At 49.4% G+C, this 18,474-nt stretch overlaps 1 protein-coding gene across 1 annotated transcript in view; it reads left to right on the top strand.

The window, feature by feature from the left end:
* Nucleotides 1–618: 618 nt before the first annotated feature.
* Nucleotides 619–18,474, top strand: part of RAP1GAP2 (RAP1 GTPase activating protein 2) — a 127,562-nt gene continuing 109,706 nt past the window's right edge. The window contains exon 1 of the mRNA XM_087826548.1: nucleotides 619–729. Coding sequence (XP_087682674.1) covers nucleotides 623–729 — 107 coding nt within the window. The 5' untranslated portion in view covers nucleotides 619–622. The remainder of the gene's footprint in view (nucleotides 730–18,474) is intronic.

Below are 18,474 nucleotides of genomic sequence, written 5' to 3'. Positions count from 1 at the left end.
CATGTTTTTTCTCCCTGTTTTTAAAGACAGTGACAGCATCGTAGAACTATCCCGGCGGGCCGGGCTGGGAAAGCGCGTCAGCCGCCTTTGCCTGGGGAGGGAGCGGGCCGGCCGGCGGGGCGGGGGTGGAGGGAGAGGCGGGAGGCGGGAGGCGGCCCGGGCGCGGGGGACAGGCGCACGCGGGCGCCGGGACCCCGGGAGCGCCGGGCGCGAGCGGACCGCCTCCTGGGGCTGGCGGCGGGGCCGCGGGATCCGCTCGCCCCCGGGGCACCCCCGGCGGAGCTCGGGAGGCGGGGTCAGGGCGGCGTCCCGGCGCGGGCGGCGCGTCTGAGCCTGAGCCCCGGAGCCGCCCGTCCGGGCCGCGCCCCGAGCGAGCCTTGGAAATGCCCGCGCTCGGGGAGCGGGCGCCGGCTACTCGGCGGGCCCCGAGGAGACGCTGAAGGTCGCCGGGAAGTGTGCGCCCAGTCACCTGACACCCGGGGCGCACCTAGGCGGGGCGGGGTCCATGCGCGGCGGGCGGCCGGGGGCCGGCAGCGGGCGGCGCGGAGCGCGCGGAGCCGGGCCGACGGGGGCGCGCGGCGGGCGGGCGAGGGCGCGGCCGGGCACCCGCGGCCGCCTCGCCATGTCCCAGCCGGCGGGAAGGATGCATTGCCGGAAGGCAGGGATCCGCGCCGCCGTGGTGCTCATCGGACTCCTGCACAAATCCCGAAAACAGAATAAAGAGAAAAGGTAAAGCCTGGCCGCGCCAGCTCCCCGTTCTCTCAGCTCTCGTGCTAAAATCCCTTTTTCTTTAGGGGCCGACTTTTCCAAAAGGGCATCTGGCTCCGAGTTGGGTTGGAAAATGCCTCCACCCCAGGCGCCGTCGGGGGAGCGAGTTGAGAGCTTGGCCCCGGACACTGGCTGTTGTGAGGAAGCGCAGGCAGGGCAGCCGGAGGGCCCTTGGGGCTTCGTCCCCAACCGACCGGCACCGAGTCCTGAGCCTCCGCTCCCGGCGTTTGCCGATCGATGCGCCCCGGTCGAAGCCTGCAGCGCGGGTACCATTGATCCGACCCGGGCGACCCGGCCCCGGCTCGGCCCGAGTGGCTCAATGCGCTGGAAATGCCATTTGCTTCTCTGCAACTTGGCCCGGCCCGCGAGGTGCCCGCCAGACCGTGATCTGCTTGCTTTGAGCATGGCTCGGGCAAGGAGCAAGTTTGGAGGTTGCTTCAACCCCTCCCGCCTAGTCCCTCCTCCCCCATGCCTCTCTGTCTTTGGGTTTTTCTGTCTTTAACTCTGCACTTTTCTTGGGGTTGCTCTCCTAATCGTCTCCTCCTGGGGTATGGGAAATCGTTCTCCCAGGTTATGTCAGAGATACAGCCTGGGCCACCTATGGGATTAGGTGTGGGTTTCCAGTGGGCAAAGGAGCTTCTGGGGGCAGCTTCGTGGGGTCCAGCCCCCAGCTGCAGGCTTGATGTCCGCAAGACCCCAGCAAAGCCGCCTGCACAGGCTGGCACAGCCTCGGTCTCTGCTAGGGTGCAGGAGCCCCAAGCTTCCCAGCAACTGGGGGTCGTGGGAGCTGACTGTTCACAGAGGTGTGTGGAGTTGGGGTAACCTCTGCTGGCCCTGCTGGATCCTAATTTCCAGAGGGGTTTCGGAGTGGTTAGTGCTTTGCTCTGCATTAGACAAGGGCGGATAGACAAAGGATAAGGCAAGGGCAGAGGACAGAGACATCTGGGCGGTGACTGGTGGCCCTTGGACTTGCCCAGAAGCTGTGTGTGCCTGGTGGAGGTGGTAGGCAATGAACTGGAGCACTTTGAGAAGCTGGCATGGGTGGCCCCTGTGGTTGTCTCCTATCCCTCCTCTAATGCATCCCTCCTATAATGTAGTCTAATTCGATGTTTCCCACAGCATAGGATGAATCTCCAGTAAAATGACTTCAGGTGATTAAGCATGAAATAACATTGAGTCACCTAGTGAGAAAGTTCTTCCCTTTTCAGTTCTCTATGAATCCTTGTGATTTCTTCAAGGGCAGAGTTTCTGGTTGATGCTAGTCTGCTTTAACACTTTTTTTTTTTTTTAATATGTTTTTATTGATTTTAGAGAGAGATGAAGGGAGAAGGGGAGAGAGGAACATCGATGTGAGAGAGAAACATCGATCAGCTGCCTCCTGCACAGCTGCTACTGGGGACTGAGCTGTAACCTGTGCCTGAGCCCTGGCCTGGAATCGGCAAGCTCTTGGTGCATGGAATGATGCTCAGCCAACTGAGCCACACCAGCCAGGGCTGGCTTTAACACTTTTTAAACACTTACTAATCTCCCTTTTATAACAAAGAACAGACCTCTGGCTCAGGGCCTTTAAATGGGGAACAAACAGTGCCTACTTATAACTCAGGCTGATTTTTTTTTTTTTTTAATTTTAAAAAAATTATTGATTTGAGAGAGAGAGGGACACTTAGCTGGTTTTGTACTGTTTATTTTTAGGATTCTCTCCTAGTTATGCCCAGTGGTACTGATTTTCTTCCTTGTGGTGGTGATATAAAGCATCCCCCTAAATTGAATGTGTAAGTCACACGAATGAGTCTCTCTAATAGAAATATTGTACAAACGGTATAGAAAATGGCAGGAATCCTGCAGGTGATATAGGAATGGCTCTTGTTGAGAACATGCAGGTCTAGCAGAAGAGGCTGCCAGCGAGACTCTGGAGTCCAGTCCAGGCCTGGGCGCCGTTCTTCCCTAGACCTTGATTCTTTCCATTCCCTGCCCTTCAACTTTTTAAAAAATAATAATTTTTTAATCCTCACCAGAGGATATTTTTTCCATTGCTTTTCAGAGAGATTGGAAGGAAGAGGGGGAGAAAGAGAGAGAGAGAGAGAAACATTGATGTGAGAGAAATGCATCAATTGGTTGCCTCCCGTACGCACCTCGACCTGGGCCAGGGATGGAGCCTGCAACTGAAGTATGTGTTCTTGGCCGGAATCGAACCCGGGACCCTTTAGTTTGAGAGGCCCACACTCTAATCACTGAGCCAAACTGGCTAGGGCTGCCCTTCAGATTTTTATCTGCAGAGGTGGGATGAACAAGCCAACCCTCTAAAGTCAGGAGGATATGAGATGGTTGTTCTGAGTCAACCTGGACCTGTTTTGAGAATGAGAAGGAAGATGTACTTGATAGAAAGGTAGATGCATTGGATCAGTACCTGTCTCTGAGTATAGGATGTGTGTGTCGGGGGGGCGGCTGGGAAGTCGCTGCACTGGGAGCTAGAAGTTCTAGTCCTGTGATAGTATAGATTTAATCTTCCTGAGCCTCAGTTTCTGCATCCACACAAAGGGCTTTTGAGGCTCAAGTGAGATAATGGGGGGCAAGATGCAGCTGAAAGGTAGGAAGTGATGCATGAAGATGGACGGGTTTCATCAGAGCTGCTCTCTCTGGCATTATGCCTCCAGAAACCACGGTAAGATGTCTGATGGTGACAGCCCCACTAGTAGTCAAGAGCAGCCAAGCAGGGACCAGGAAGCAGCCAGGCAGGCCTGGGCCTGGGTGGGGAGAGCAGTGAGGCATTGGGAAGGACCTGGATAGAACAGGAAGGGACTGGTCTGAGTGAGGATGCCCCAGGCTCATGGCATCTTGTCCTTCCTCCTGGATGCATTGTGCTCTTTCCTGCAATGCAGCAGACATTGGTGACCCTCCTGGCCCCTACCTTCACCCCATTCTGCTGTTGTTTCTGTCATCCTGATAGGTTTGGCCATAGACTTAACCTACCCAAGGAGAGAAAGTGATTGATTGCATGTTGGTGCTGAAAGACCTTTGCTTCCCTTGCTGTAACACGGAGTTACTGTTTCTTTAAGCATCTGAAATCAGTTCAGTGCACACTGTTGACCCTTCCTCGGTGGGTACCGGCCATGGGGGCCTGGAGCAGGCCGCAGCTGATCTCAAGCACTCCCCAAACTCCATGCTGGGTGTGAAATTTGCTGAGCTCCTCCTTTCTTCCCTCTCTCATCGCAGGGTCAGGTCAGACTCAGGCCCTTCTTCTTTTTTCCCAAAAGGCCTGATCATCCATCGATCTTCCCAGCACCTCTAATTGACAGGCGTGTGCGGATAACACTACTGGCTGTTGGCCATAAGGAATGAAATGATCAGTGTGACTTGCAGTGATGGCCCACAGTCCTTGTCATCTCCCTACTCTCCCCAGGCCACCTAGAAATATTGTATATTGGGGCAGGCAGTTGTGCCAAAGAGGATGGTAATGACACATGTATCCCATACGGGCCCAGAACCAGGACACTCCCAGGCACTCTAGGTAGGTCCCGAGAACTGTGCTCACGGCTCCAGCCTCTGTTTGCCTTCTGGAGAAATGGGTGTGGTATGCATCATCCTTGACATGACAGTTCTCTACAGGGCTTGTGGGACAACCTGGAGGTTCTGCTTCTTTCTCTCTTCCAGGGATGCCATAGCCTGGGATCCTGCAAAAGCAGTGGTGTGTTTGAGAGGGCACTGATTTGAGCCTGGTTCCAAGGAGGCACTTGAACAAAGCTTTCCTTGGGAACTAATAGAGAGCTCCTTTAAAGGCTTGGCTTTTCAGAGCCGGCTTTCTTTCAGAGGGGGCAGAGCAGACCAGAGCACCACTTGGGGAATGACAGGAGTGGGGGGTGGGGTGAGTGGTGCTCTCCGAGGGGGAAATGGGCGATTGTGGCTGGAAAGACCCCGGCAGGAACAGTGGGAATGGAATGTGTAAGTTCTGAAAGGTGTGGATGAAGTCAGTGTGGCCTCAGGTGTGGCATTCGGGACTGGAGAGAGGTCAGTTAGCATAAATGAAGAAGAGCTCTGGTTCTTACTGGGGGTGTTCTTTTGGAACCACTCCCACCATGGGGCTTATGAGGAAGAAAATACGAATTCACTGATCACTCAGCAAATCAGTAATGGCAGGCTCTGGAGGGCAGAACAGTGAATCCGATGGACCTGATTTCTCTGTTGTGAGGCATAATGCCTAGTGGGCTCTTCCTGGATAGGTTGTTAGAAAAAGCTCATACCTAGATTTAAAAAAAACACCACTTTTATTACAGAAATTTTCAGGTGTGCACAAAAGGAGAAGGAATAGTGTCATACAATATCCAGTTTGAAATTAATCCCAGGCATTATATCATTTCATTCTTAAATATTTCAGTATGCATCTCAAATATAATTCTTCTAAAAATATAACACTGCCATTATCATATACCCTAAACTAACACTAATGCCTTCATATCAAATTCAGTCAGTGTTCAGATTTCCCCAGTTGTCTCATAAAGGTTTGATTGGTGCTTTCTCTCTTTATCTATAAGTTTTCTCCTCCAACTCTTTTTTTTCTTTTTTCTTTTATAATTGTTGAATAAATGGGTTTGTCTGTCTTAGTGAGTTTCCCACAGTTGGGACTTGGTGGATGGTGTCTCCTGGTATCATTTAACATAGTCTGCTGTCCCTTATGTTACCTGAAATTGGTATTTAGTTTTAGAGGCTGTATCATGTCGTGTCCCCTCCCCCCCCCCCCCCCCCGCAAGACTGTGCTGCTGGAGGTTGTCCAGTTGTTTGTTTTTGTGATGCTGGAAGCTGTCGCTTGATTTGTCCGGAGGGTTTGAAGGCTAATATCAGGGAGGATATTTGTGTTCTCCCATAGGAGAGTCAGTGACAGCCCTTCGAGCTGGCTGGATCTGAGCCGATTGGATGTCCAGGTAGCCCCAGAGTCCCTGGACTTGAAGGGACACAAGGCTCCCTGGGCCCAGAACAGATGGCTGCTTGTTCTCATCATAGGAGGTGGCTGGGTCCTGCCCTGTGTGGAAGGGCTTGTCACTTGCCCTCTTTTGTCAGATGTTTGAATGCCACCCGGTTGGCTGTCATTGCTGGAAAGAACAAGTGTCTCCCTTTAACCAGCTTCCCATTTTCAACCTCACCGAGAGTCTGAGGAGTTCGACTCCGAGTTAAGGGACAGGGTTCATTTCATTCCTTTTGAGCCACTGTTTTAGTCTATGTGGTGCCCTCGCTTCGTGGTCCCTCTTATTTAGTCTCCTTATGGTGGCCAGAGTGGGGTTTAAAAAATTCAAATAGGATCAAGTCTCTTTCCTGCAGAAAGCTCTCCATAGGCTTCCGTTATACCTTAAATGAAGTCCAGACTCCGAAGCTGGCCTACACCCCCTGCCTGCTTCTCTGACCTTCTCTCCCGCCACTTCTCTCACTCACTGTGATCACTGTACTTCTGAAGCTGCAAAGTCCTTCTTTCTGCTTCTGGAATATGCCAGGCTCATTCCTGCCTCAGTCCCTTTACACATACTGTTTATCGTGCCTTAATTCATCGCTTCCTCATCATTGAGCTTTCAAGTCAAATATCATTTGCTTCAAAAGGACTCTCCTGATCATCCAATCTGAGCAGCTCACTCCAGCCATTATTACTTTACCTGGATTTATTTCCAGCATGGCACTTATCATGAATTGGTTTTATCTTGCTTACAAAATAAACAATTTATTGACTGTTCCATCCCCTAGAATGTGAGCTTTCTGAGAACAGGGACTTTACCTTTTTCACCTCTGGGCCCCCATTGCCCAGAATAGGAGGTGCTCAGTAAATATTTGCTGAATGAATGACTGGGTGCTCACGAGACTCCCCGACTCCCCAGGCAAATTGTGCCCATTGCCTGTTCGCCGCGGTAATGCTCTTAATATCACAGTGCCCTCTGACACAGGTTTCTAGGTGCCTTTCCTTGTCTGAGATTGGAGACGTTTTCTCTTCCCTCTCCTTCCCTCCTGGAAGAGATTTTGCAGAAAAATGCAACAGATCACTCACATACGTGCTGTTCCATTGTTATTCCTCTAACTCCTTCCCTGCCTCTGTGTGGTTTGGGGACTCGTAGATGTGAGGGTTCAGGCTCAGTCCTAACCATCCTGGGGTGGGGCTTGGTACCTGACTCTGGATTCCTCGATCTAAGGACCCGGAGCTGCTGTCAGATAGGCAGAGGCAGATTCTCATCACTCATGCCAAACGGGCCAGTGGGCGTCCGAATTAGTGAACAGTTGCCATTAGTGAATATATATTTGCAGCTTTATCTCTGGGGAGCCAGTGTGCTGCACAGATGGCTGGTTACCAGGATGTTGCCAAATAGAGGCCTTGCCAGGCCTGCTCGGTTAAACCAATGAAATCACTTCGGTGCAAACGGGGGCTGCTGAAGGGGCTCAGGAAGTTTCTCAGTCATTTTAAGCAGATGAGGCCTTCCTTCCCCCCCACCCCACAAACTGAGTTTCATTGCCTCCCGAATCCATATAAAGTAAACGAGGTGGGCAAGAGGACTTCAGGTGGATAAGCATGTTTTATTTTAATAGCTATTTAAAAAAAATGAATTCTGGCAAGTGACATTGGTTTTTCCTGTACGACAGTTACATAACATTTTAAAAAAAGTAAATTTGTTTAAGTAAAAAAATTGCAAGTCAATTTAAAGAAAAGTGTTAAGAAAAGTAATAGGCGGTACATGGATTTGGGAAAAATTGGGAGACTGTGCGGAGATGCTTGCAGTTTAGGGAGCTTCCGTGGAAGGGGGGGCATATTTCTCACCTGTTAAAATGGACCCTATAGCGCCAGTGTCCTAGGGTGGTTGAAGAATGGTTGTAACAAGCTAACGCCTTTTGAGGCTTACTATTTGCTAAGCTCTGTGCTAAGGGCTTACGTGAATATGTGTCTTAATTCTACCAGTTTCCAGCCGAGGTCGAGGCACAGGCAGGGGCAGAATCAGAGGTGAAGGAATAAGGATTTTTAACTTGGTCTGTTGAGGTCCAGAAGTCATGCTCTTATCTATTGTATTATTTGGATGCAGCGCCTGGCTTCTGAGAAGTGCCTGATACATGCTGCTGCTTCTGTTTTTATGAATGTATGAAGTGTAACTTAGGTATGGTTAAGTATACAATGAAGGATACAGTGCAGTGAATTTCTACATATGTATCCACCTGCGCAGACACCCCCCTGGCACCCCAGCGGGCTCCCTCATGCCCCTCCACTGTCTGGTTATAATCACTGTGGAGTCAGGCCCGTCGCCTTGTATCTGGGTGGCACCCAGTAGCCTCGATACACGTGATAAAGGAGGAGCGTGTCTGGGATTTTGCGAGTGGGATTTCTGAGTGGGAAATCCTAGTTCAGCGCTGAAGAGAAGGGTGAATAAGAATCCATGCCTATTTCCAGGGACGAGTGAGCTTGGTTTCACCTTCTCCTGTCCTTCCAGATAGGCTCAGTGGGAACCCGGAGCCGATGCTGGTAATTCACTGCCCTTGGAGCAAGGGTGGGTTGAAAAATTGTCACTTGCTTTTAAGCTTATCAGTTATGAACACTCTGTTTTCGTGCAAGCTGGAACTCCAGCCAAGTCCTTCCCAGAGCCCTTTGGGGGTGGGCTGACCCTGCTGGGCCTCACAGTCCACTTCTCCAAAGGCAGGAGGGAGCAGGCCCCGTGATTAGAGCCGCCCCCTCCCCTGTCCTTTCCCTCCCCCCCCTTTTCTGTTCTTTACAATAAAGAATTTTACCGACCACACTGAATGACACTGAATGTGAATGCTAGAAGAAGGGCGCTGTGATTGTCCCACGGGCTTGCAACTCATGACACGCCTCCCCCTCAAGGCATAACTCTCACCTGGTTTACAGGACAGACCCTTAGTAAGGGTGGAGGTAGGACCCCCCCATTTCCCACTGTCATGTGCTACAATACCATGCTGTCCTGTCTCAGAGAGCAGGCGCAGCAGCATCCCTGGCACCCTGGGAGTTTGCAGTCTGAGGCAGAGGTCGGAAAAGGCCCCTGCAGACTTACGAAGCCTCTACTCTGCCCCGGACACTGGCCTGGGCTCTGGGGCACGGCCGGGAACAGCACAGAAGCAGAGCCCTGCCCATTCTCCTTGGGCTTTGTCAGGCCACATACTTTTTTTTTTTTTTACCTTTTACACCGATATTTTAAAATCAGAAGGCTCCACGCTATGAATCTGTGTTTCAGTCTTCTCTTGAGAAATCAGAAGCTCTGGCAACACTGACCGGGCTTGCCTTTCTGCGGGAGGGCCGGTGCCCTCCCCTCAGCATCCGTACCCAGCCACCCTGGCCGCCTGCCCTGCCCCTGAGGGACCGGTGTGCAGCGTGGGAAGCAGGAGCCTCGGGGTTGGGCAGCTCTGAGTGTAACTCACTGCCCGGGAAGGCTGGAGGTCAGGTTCAGCCCTGCATGCCCTCTGGGCTTCCTTGGTTTGGGGCAGGTCCGTAGTGACTGGAAATACGGATTTTGAGCAGCCCGGCTGGGGTCCCTGCAGGATCTGGGCTGCAGAATGGCCACTGTTCATTTGCCTTTAGGTGTTCCTCCTAATTACCCTTAAATAAAATAACAGATTATGGAGGCTGGCTGTTACAGTGCGGAAGCTCAGGAATCCCAAGTGAAGGGGCAGGGGTGGGAACCGGTGTGGAGCTCCACCTTGGGTGGCACCGGGCTGGCCCTTAAATCTCATTTACCTCGTTTCCTTCTCTGCACGAAGCTTGTGGTCATCTTCATCTTTCATAGAGGAGAAAGCTGAGGTTCCAAAGGGGTGACATACCCAGTGCACTCAGCTTGTGCGGCAGAGCTGCGACTCAAACCCAAATCTGTCTCTTCTTATCTGTCTTGATGTCCATTTTTATGCCTTTGCTCCCATTGCCAGTTACGTAGTGACCCTGGCTGGTTACCTGACCCCTTTGCCATTAACTTTGTCTGTGAAGGGGACTGTGATGCAGTTCAGGTGTATGAAAGAGCTCCAGAACATTAAGAACTGTGGCACCTTTGCATATTCTCATTTTATTATATTTATGTATTATTTTTATTTTTCACTGATTTTTAGAGAGAAGAAGGGAGAGGGAGGGAGAGAGAGGAACAATTGGTTGCTTCCAGTATGCGCCCCAACTGGGGACCCAACCCGCAACCTGGGTATGTGCCCTGACTGGCGATCGAACCTGCGAACCTTCGGTACCCAGGACGATGCTCCAGGCAACGAAGCCACACAGGCCAGGGCAGTATATTCTCGTTATTTTTTAAAGAAGGGACTGGATGGTCTCTTGGGCTTCTTTTGAATACTAGGCCTGAGCTGGGGGTATGGTGGAGCCCAGAGGGGGGGAAGGGTCTGTCCTTGCAGGCTGCAGATAAGCCGAAAGGTCTCCTGGCTGCAGTACTCACTAATTAGAACAGAAATTCCCGCTTCTCAATGAGAACGGGAAGCACCGGGCTGGAGCCTGGGTTACCCGTGCCATCTGTATTTTAATAGAACATTTATTTTAATAAGATATCTCATCTGAGATGTAGAGGCAGAGACAGTGTGTAAATCAAGAGGTCACCGAAACAGGCTGTGTGAAAACTGGATCTGCAAATGTACCAGGAAGGACTCTTGAGTGTGACATCAACAAAGGCTTGTTTCTGATAGCCGGGAAGGTTCCCCAAGGGCACAGCCACCGGTGCAGGCGTTGGCGCAAGTAATGGGAACAGGGACACCTGGCTTCCACATCTCAGTTCCTCTGGCCTCCCTACGCTCCCCCCTTTCTGGAAATTGCTGACCCCCCCTTCCCAGCATGTGCCCCCTCTTTCTCCTCTATAAATGCAAATTTAGGCAGCAGTCCTGCTTATTAAAGGGTTGTGTTTCAAATGTTCATTCGTGCTGTTTCAATTCACTTCCATCAATATTTGTGGAGTGCCAGATGTGCACCGGGCACCCGACAGCAGGGTCCAGGGAGAGATTAAGATGCGCTCTTTGCCTCACGCAGTCTGTGCTCCAGGAGGGGACTAGATGTGTGATGCGGACCCAAGACAGAAGACGGTGGGTGCTGGAGAAGAGGTGCCAGGGCCCTGGATGTCAAGAGAGAGGAGGGACCACCCAAAGCCCCGTTTTTCCTGAATCCATCCTGAACTTTGAGGCAGTCAGACATGTGCCTGCACTGGACTTCATCTGGGAGGACAGGCTGGCCTCGCTCAGGGTTGGCCCTCAGCTCTGGGGCTCCAGCTTCCCCAACCTCTTCTGTTAATGCTCAGTAGGGCCAGTTGCCCCTCAACCCTGAAAGTCTGGATTCCTTGCATACAGGTTACTGGCCATCTGACCACAAGGCCCTGGCTGAGAAAGGGGTTGGCTCTCTGTGATCCATCCCCCTGCTGGAGGCCCAGGCCCAGCAGAGATCCCAGGGGTATGAGAGGAACGACCCCTAGATAGCAAGAATATAACTGCGGGTGGATAGCCTGAAGCCTCATGGAAAAACCCAGGGAAGCAGCACCATGTATATGGTGTTCAGACTGTGGCCCTGTCTGTGAAATGGGACAAAGACTAATGAATGGTTTTCACTTGTTCTTTAACTGAATATTTGTGTAAACAAAAATCTTATCCAGCAATTCCATTCCTAGGTATATGCCCAAAAAGATTGAAAGCAGGGACTTGAACAGATATCTGTACACCCATGCTCATAGCAGCACGATTCACAGCAGCCCAAAGTGGAAGCAACCCGAGTGCCCTTCAGCAGATGAATGGATAAAAAATGTGGTATATGCATCCACTGGGATGTTATTCAGCCATAAATGGAATAGAATTCTGATACAACATGGACGAACCTTGAAAACCTTGTGCTGTGTGAACTAAGCCCGACACTAAAGGACAGATATCATATAAGTCCACTTAAGTTAAGGTACCTAGAATATGTAAAACAGATAAGAGAGTTTTTCTCTGGTTGAAGATGGGATGGGCCGGTGGGGATGGCTCTAGCCTGGTCCCCATGAAAACTGAGATGCTTCTGGAGCCACAGTGCCTTGGGGATTCCAGGGAAGCCGCAAGCCTCTCTTTCCTAACAGCCTGAAGTTGAAGGTTCTCAAGCTCCCTGTCCTGCCCAAGCTCACTTCCCCCAGCGATCGGCATGTGTTGCTGGGGAAGGTCAGCCTAGTGTGAGCTCTCCTTTTATGTGACATTTCCTTTCTTGCAGTTGTGGGCTCATGGACAGGTGTATGCCAGTGCCTTCTGGGGCTCTCCTTGGAGGCCCAGGGGACTGGTGGTGGGTGGAGACTTTGGTGGGTGGGGATTTCAGAGGCTTAGCATGGGTTCCGGGAGGAGTGTGTAGAGAAGAGTCTTCGCTCTGTGCTGATCTGTGGACATAGACTAGAGCCCATATATAGTGCATATGATGTGGAAGCCCTCAGCCACCTGCCAGCTGTTCCTGAGATGAGCAGCACCTACCCCAGGGTGTGCTGACCATGCAGAGCAGGTTTCAGGGGTAGACATCTCTGTTGTCCTTGACCATGGCATGAGCTCAGAGCCTCCTTCTGAGCACTTTCTGGGCTGCTTCTTGCCAATCTGATTTTTAAAAGAAATATTTATTATATTAAAAAAAAATCTATGTTCCTTGCAGAAAAATTGGAAAACGCAGAAAAGTGCAAAGACCAGAATAAAAATGATGTGCAATCCCAGATGGGGGATTGCAGAGATAATCGCTATTAACATTTAATATGTTTTCTTCTGGTCTTTGTTCCTACCCAAGTACATACTCTCCCATACAATATATTTATATCTGCATCTGTATCTGTTTCTCTATAACAAAATTGGGACTGTAGTTTATATATATACAGTGTATTAGTCAGAACTCTCGGGGGCAAGTGACAGAAGCCTAGGTTGAATTAGCCAAATGAAATAGGAGATCTACTGACTGGCATAACCCATTGTGGAAAGGGGCAGACACCAGGAATGGCTGGATACAGGACCATGAGCAGTCTCTCTCTCTGTCTGCTGTATCTGCATCTGTCTGTATTGTCTTCATTCTCTTGGGTCATCTCTCCCCATGATGTTGCGTTCATGGGTGCAGACCACAGTGGGCTTAACATTTTAACCCCTTTTCCTCCAGAGAGGGGAAAAAAGCTCCTTTCCATCAGCTCCAGTTAGATTCTTAGGAGTAGTTCTGATTTCTGCATGAATCCCTGTATGGGGTGGGGGTGGGGAACTGGGATTTGCCCGGCCTGAGTCAGGGGCTCATTCCAGTGGCTAGTGTGGATATGGTGACTACAAGATTCCTTTCCAGTGGGAGAGGACAGATCCTTAAAGTAAAGGTGGGGAGTATTATGACCAGAGGAAGGGTGAATGTGAGTTGAGCAGCAAAACCCACACACAAAAGCTGCTTTGGCATTGTTTCCAGCCATGTGGGGCTAGCACAGTGTGTTGTGTGGGCATGTGGGTCCCCATTCTTGTACTAATTTAATGGGCGATCAATTGGTATCATCCCACAAGCAGTACAACATGGCAACATCTGTCACCATTATGAGTATCCCCTTTGACCCAGTGAACCTCTTTTGGGAATTTATCCAGCATGTATATTTCTTCACACATGGAATGATATAGGTCAAGGTCATTCACCACAATATTATTTGAAATAGCAAAACATTGGAAACAACCAAATACCTATCAGTAGAGAACTGATTACCTAAATTATTTCACATTCATGCCCTGGACTATGTGCTTATGTTACTTAAAAAAGATTGGTGAACTTTCTGTGTACTTACTGATAGAAAGTTCTTTAAGGATATTTTGGGTAAAGAAAGCTAGGTGCAGAATAGAATGTACAATATACTACCTCTTTTGTAAAAAAAAGGAAAACAGGACTCCATCTTTGTGTTGGCTTATATTTGCATAAAGAAGCTACAGAAGGATTTGTAAAAACCATTTCGCATTCACCTGGGAACTGGTCAGATTGGGGCAAGGACAGGATGAAGCCTTTCACTGTATTTTTGGGGTCATGAAAAACTTCTGAAATTAGAACTTTGGTGGTGGTGATTGTACAACATTAAAAAAATATTTTTCAATTACAGTTTACATTCAATATTATTATTATTACTATTAATCCTCACCAGAGGATATTTTTCCCATTGCTTTTCAGAGAGAGTGGAAGGGGGAGAGAAAGAGAGAGACACATTGATTGGTTGCCTCCCACACACACCCTGACTGGGATTGAGCCTGCAGCCGAGGCACATGCCCTTGGCCGGAATTGCACCCAGGACGCTTCAGTCCCCGGGGCCAACACTTTAACCACTGATTCAAACCAGCTAGGGCTATGCCACATCTTCTTTACCTATTCATCCCTCTAAGGACTCTTAGGTCGTTTCCACATATTGACTATCATAAATAATGCTGTGAACCTTAGTATGCATGTATCTTTTCCAATTAGTGTTTTTGTCTTCTATGGGTATCAGTGGTTACCAGAGAGGAAGGGGGGTGGAGGGAGGGTGAAACGGATAAAGGGGGCCAATTGTATGTTTTTAAAAAAATTAAATTTATCGGGGTGACATTGGTTAATAAGATAAGATTTCAATTGTATGTTGATGGATAGAAACTAGACTTGGTGATGAGCATGATATAGTATATACAGATGTCAAATTATAATGTTGGACACTTGACACTTTATAATGTTATAAACCAATGTTCTCAGTAAAAAAAAAAAGATGAGGCTTACCAAGGCTGCCCAAGTCAGGCTTCCTCCCCTCTGGCTAGCTGGGACATTTGCATTTTAATGGAAAGTCTTGAAGACTAAAAACATTCAAGACTCCAAGGGAGGAATGGTTGGAATTTCAGAAAAATTTATAGTTCCACCTGGGGAAAATGAGGTCTTTTCTTGGGGGAGAGTTAAACTTTTACCTTGTCTTCATCTGTGGCCCTGGATGGTTGAGGTGGAAGCTTAAGAATGAATGACCTGCAACAGGATGGGGTGGACTAGGAGAAGGGAGGGATCTACATCTGAAGGTTTGAATCTAGAGAAAACGAGACATCCCTTGAAAACAAACAAGCTGTTTATCAATCAGTAAATGACCCCCCACCCCAACCTCCCTCAACCCCATGTCCACACCCCGGTCCTGCTCTCTCTGCTCCCCTTTACAGCAGAACTTCTAGAAGACTGCCCCAGCTTTGCTCCCCACCAGGTCACAGTGGCTGCTCTGGTTACCAAATTTATTGGTTATCTTTTCTGCCTGCAGCTTTGAGTCGTTTGACACAGCTTAATACTCCCTCCTTCCCAAAGCACTTTCTTTATTCTGCTCATGGAGACTCGCCCTCCTGCCAGTGTTTCCCCATCTCCTGGCTAGTGCATGTCACTCTCATCTTCCTTCTCCCATTTCGATGTGTTGTGTCTGGGCCGCTTCCTCTTCTCTGTCTCCCTCCGTGATCGCCGCTTGGCTGGCTGAGAGGCATTTCTAAAGTGAACATGTCGAAAGGATCCGGTCAGGAAGGTGGTATAGGTAACCACAGTCCTCGCTACCTTCCACAGCCACACCAAAATTACAGCTAAAATACAGAAAACCATCATTCAAACCACCCGAAATCCAACTGAATGGAAGTCCTACATCTAGGGAATTAAAGAAGAAGCACATCAAGACCAGTAGGAGGGGCGGAGACTTGGGGCAGAATTGTGGAACCAACTGGTCTGTCACCCACATGGGGTGGTTTAAAATCGGGGGGGATATCTTCACTGTGGAGGTTTCCTGGAGGAGTGAGGGGGTCCCAGCCCCACATCAGGCCCCCCAGCCCAGGGTTCCAGTGCTGGGAAGAGAAGTCGCTACAACTTCTGGCTGTGAAAACCAGCAGGGATTGTGGCTGAGTGAGGTGAAGGGCTTCTGGAATCCCAGGCAGCTCCTCTTAAAGGGCCAGCACACGGACTTATTCAGATGCGCTCCATCTGAGCTCCAGCGCTGGGCAGCAGCTGGAAAGGAACCTGGGACATTTGGGGAGGAACTAACTTGCCTGGAATCAGGGAAAGAGCTGGAGGGGCAGCTTTCTCCCAGACAGAAGTGCTGGCAGAGGTCATTGCTCCTTTGATGAGCTCTCTGCTGACAGAGCTGGCAGGCTGGTAACATATCTGAATCTCCATCAAGCTGGCTCACACTTTTCACCTTGCCCTGGTAGTTCCCTGAGACCCTGCCCCTCCCTACTTGCAGGCTCATCCAAGCCATTTCCGGAGGCATTTCCATACAACTGGCCTTTTTTGCCTCATGCTTCGGACTCTCCCAAAATCTCTCAAACAAGCAGCAGCTGGCCTAAGCATGCTCCATACCTCTCGATAAGTGGCCCTAGGCCCGGCACTAGTGGCAGCCTGCGTTGATTCATGGCTTGGCCTCTTCTGGGCACCTCCAAGCCCAACACAAATAGCAGCCATCTATAGATTGCTGTGTAGCTCATGCTGGGTCGCCCTGGGCAGGGCACAGGCAGAGGCTGACTTTGTACCTCCTGGGAGGCCCCAGAGACGTGTACCCAGTGGTCAGCTTTGACCATGCCAGATTACAGTCCTACCACATCCACGAATGACACACTCAAGGGGTGGACTTGGTGAACATCAAGGCCCCACTGAAGCAAATCCTGCTCCATAGGCGTGTCTCAGCAGCTCTTTGGCTGCAGTTGCAGCTGGTACACACAGCTGATTGGCTTGGGGGTCAATTCCTCCCAGTGATGACAACAGCAATCAACAGGACAGTGCACATGGCCCACAATGGGAGCACCTAGAGTGCCCAGGTCAGGTGACTGGGGAGGCTGAGCCACGGCCCTACAGGACACCTATTACACAAAGCCACTCTACCAATTCCAGGGGACATAGCAGCTCTACCTAATACACAGAAACAAACACAGGGAAGTAGCCAAAATGTAGAGACAAAGAAACATGTCACAAATGAAAGAACAAAAGAAATCTCCAGAAAAAGAACTAAATAAAATGGAAGCAAAAAAACTACTAGAAACAGAGTTCGAAACAATGGTTATAAGGATGCTCAAGGAACTTAATGAGAGCTTCAAGGGACTTAGTGAACTTAGTGAAAACATTAGTGATATAAAAAACGATCAGTCAGAAATGAGGGATACACTAACTGAAATGAAGAATAATTTACAGGGAATAAACAGTAGAGTAGAGGTAACTGAGGATCAAATCAGCAAGTTGGAACACGAGGAAACAAAAAACATCCAATCAGAAGGGCAAAAAGAAAAAAGAATCCAGAAATATTAAGATAGTGTAAGGAGTCTCTGGGAAAACTTGAAGCAACCCAACATTCACATCATGGGAGTAATGGAAGGAAAGGAGAAGAGAAGGAGCAAGAAATTAAAAACTTATTTGGAAAAATAATGACAGAAAACTTCCCCTACCTGGTGAAAGAAATAGACTTACAAGTCCAGGAAGCACAGAGGGTCCCAAACAAGAGGAACCCAAAGCTGCCCACAGCAAGACACATCATAATTAAAATGCCAAAGGTTAAAGACAGAGAATCTTAAAAGCAGCAAGAGAAAAGCAGTTAGTTACCTACAAGGGAGCACCCATAAGACTGTCAGTGATTTCTCAACAGAAACTTTGCAGGCCAGAAGGGATGGGCAAGAAATATTCAAAGTGATGAAAAGCAAGAACCTACAACCAAGATTACTCTACCCAGCAAAGCTATCATTTAGAACTGAAGGTCAGATAAAGAGCTTCCCAGACAAGAAAAAGCTAAAGGAATTCATCACCCGCAAATCAGTATTACATGAAATGTTGAAGGGTCTTCTTTAAGAAGAAGCTCATGAGCAAAACAAACTGACAAACAAAATAGACCCAGAGACATTGAAGCATGCAACAGACTGTCGTATCTCAGAGGGAAGGGGTGGGGGTGGGAAGAGATTAACCAAAGAAGTTATATGCTTATATGCATAACCCATGAACACAGGTAATAATGGGGTGAAGGCCTGAGGAGGGGGTGGGAGTGGGATGGAAAGGGTCAGTGGGGGGGGCGGGAAGGGGACACCTGTAATACTTTCAACAGTAAAGATAAAAAAAACAAGGTGGAATTCTTGGTCTCTCTTCCCCTCCTCTCAAACTCCCCAAACTCATCCCTCCTGTAGCTTTCCCATCTCATTTGCTTAGGCCAAAATTCTTAGTATCGTCCTTGACTTTTCTATATTCTTACTCCCCACATCCAACCCATCAGCAAAGCCTGTTGGCTCTACCTTCTTCCTACTGCGTCTGGAGTTGGACCACTTCACACCATCTCCACAACTGTCAATCTAGTCCAGTCCATCTTCAACCCTCATCTGGGTCATTGAGGTAGTAACCTTTTAAATGGCCTCCCTGCTGCCACTCTGCCCCCTTACAGCCTGTCTTCAACACTGCAGCTGGAATGATCCTCTGAACCCATAATCACATATTGTTCTGCTTACAACCCTTCTTGCCATGGCTTCCTCTTTTCTGCAGTAAAAGACAAAGTTTTTACCGTGGCCCTAGACCCTACATGATCTGTTCCCTCCCTGTGATTTCTCTGCTTTCAGCTCCAATTCTTTACTCTTTGCTGTCTCTGCACCAGCCACACTGGCCCCTTTGCTATTTGTTGCCCAAATAAGCTACGCTCCTATCTCAGGACCTTTGCACTTGCTGTTCCTGCTATCTGGAATGCTTTTCTCCCAGAAACCCTTACCACTTGCTACTTCTCTGCCTTCAGACCTTCCCTCAAGTGTCACTTTCTCATTGTCTCCTCT

Source organism: Miniopterus natalensis, chromosome 17, assembly GCF_054644295.1.
Source record: "Miniopterus natalensis isolate mMinNat1 chromosome 17, mMinNat1.hap1, whole genome shotgun sequence".
Taxonomy (NCBI): Eukaryota; Metazoa; Chordata; class Mammalia; order Chiroptera; family Miniopteridae; genus Miniopterus; species Miniopterus natalensis.
This window is presented reverse-complemented; position numbering and strand designations above follow the sequence as displayed.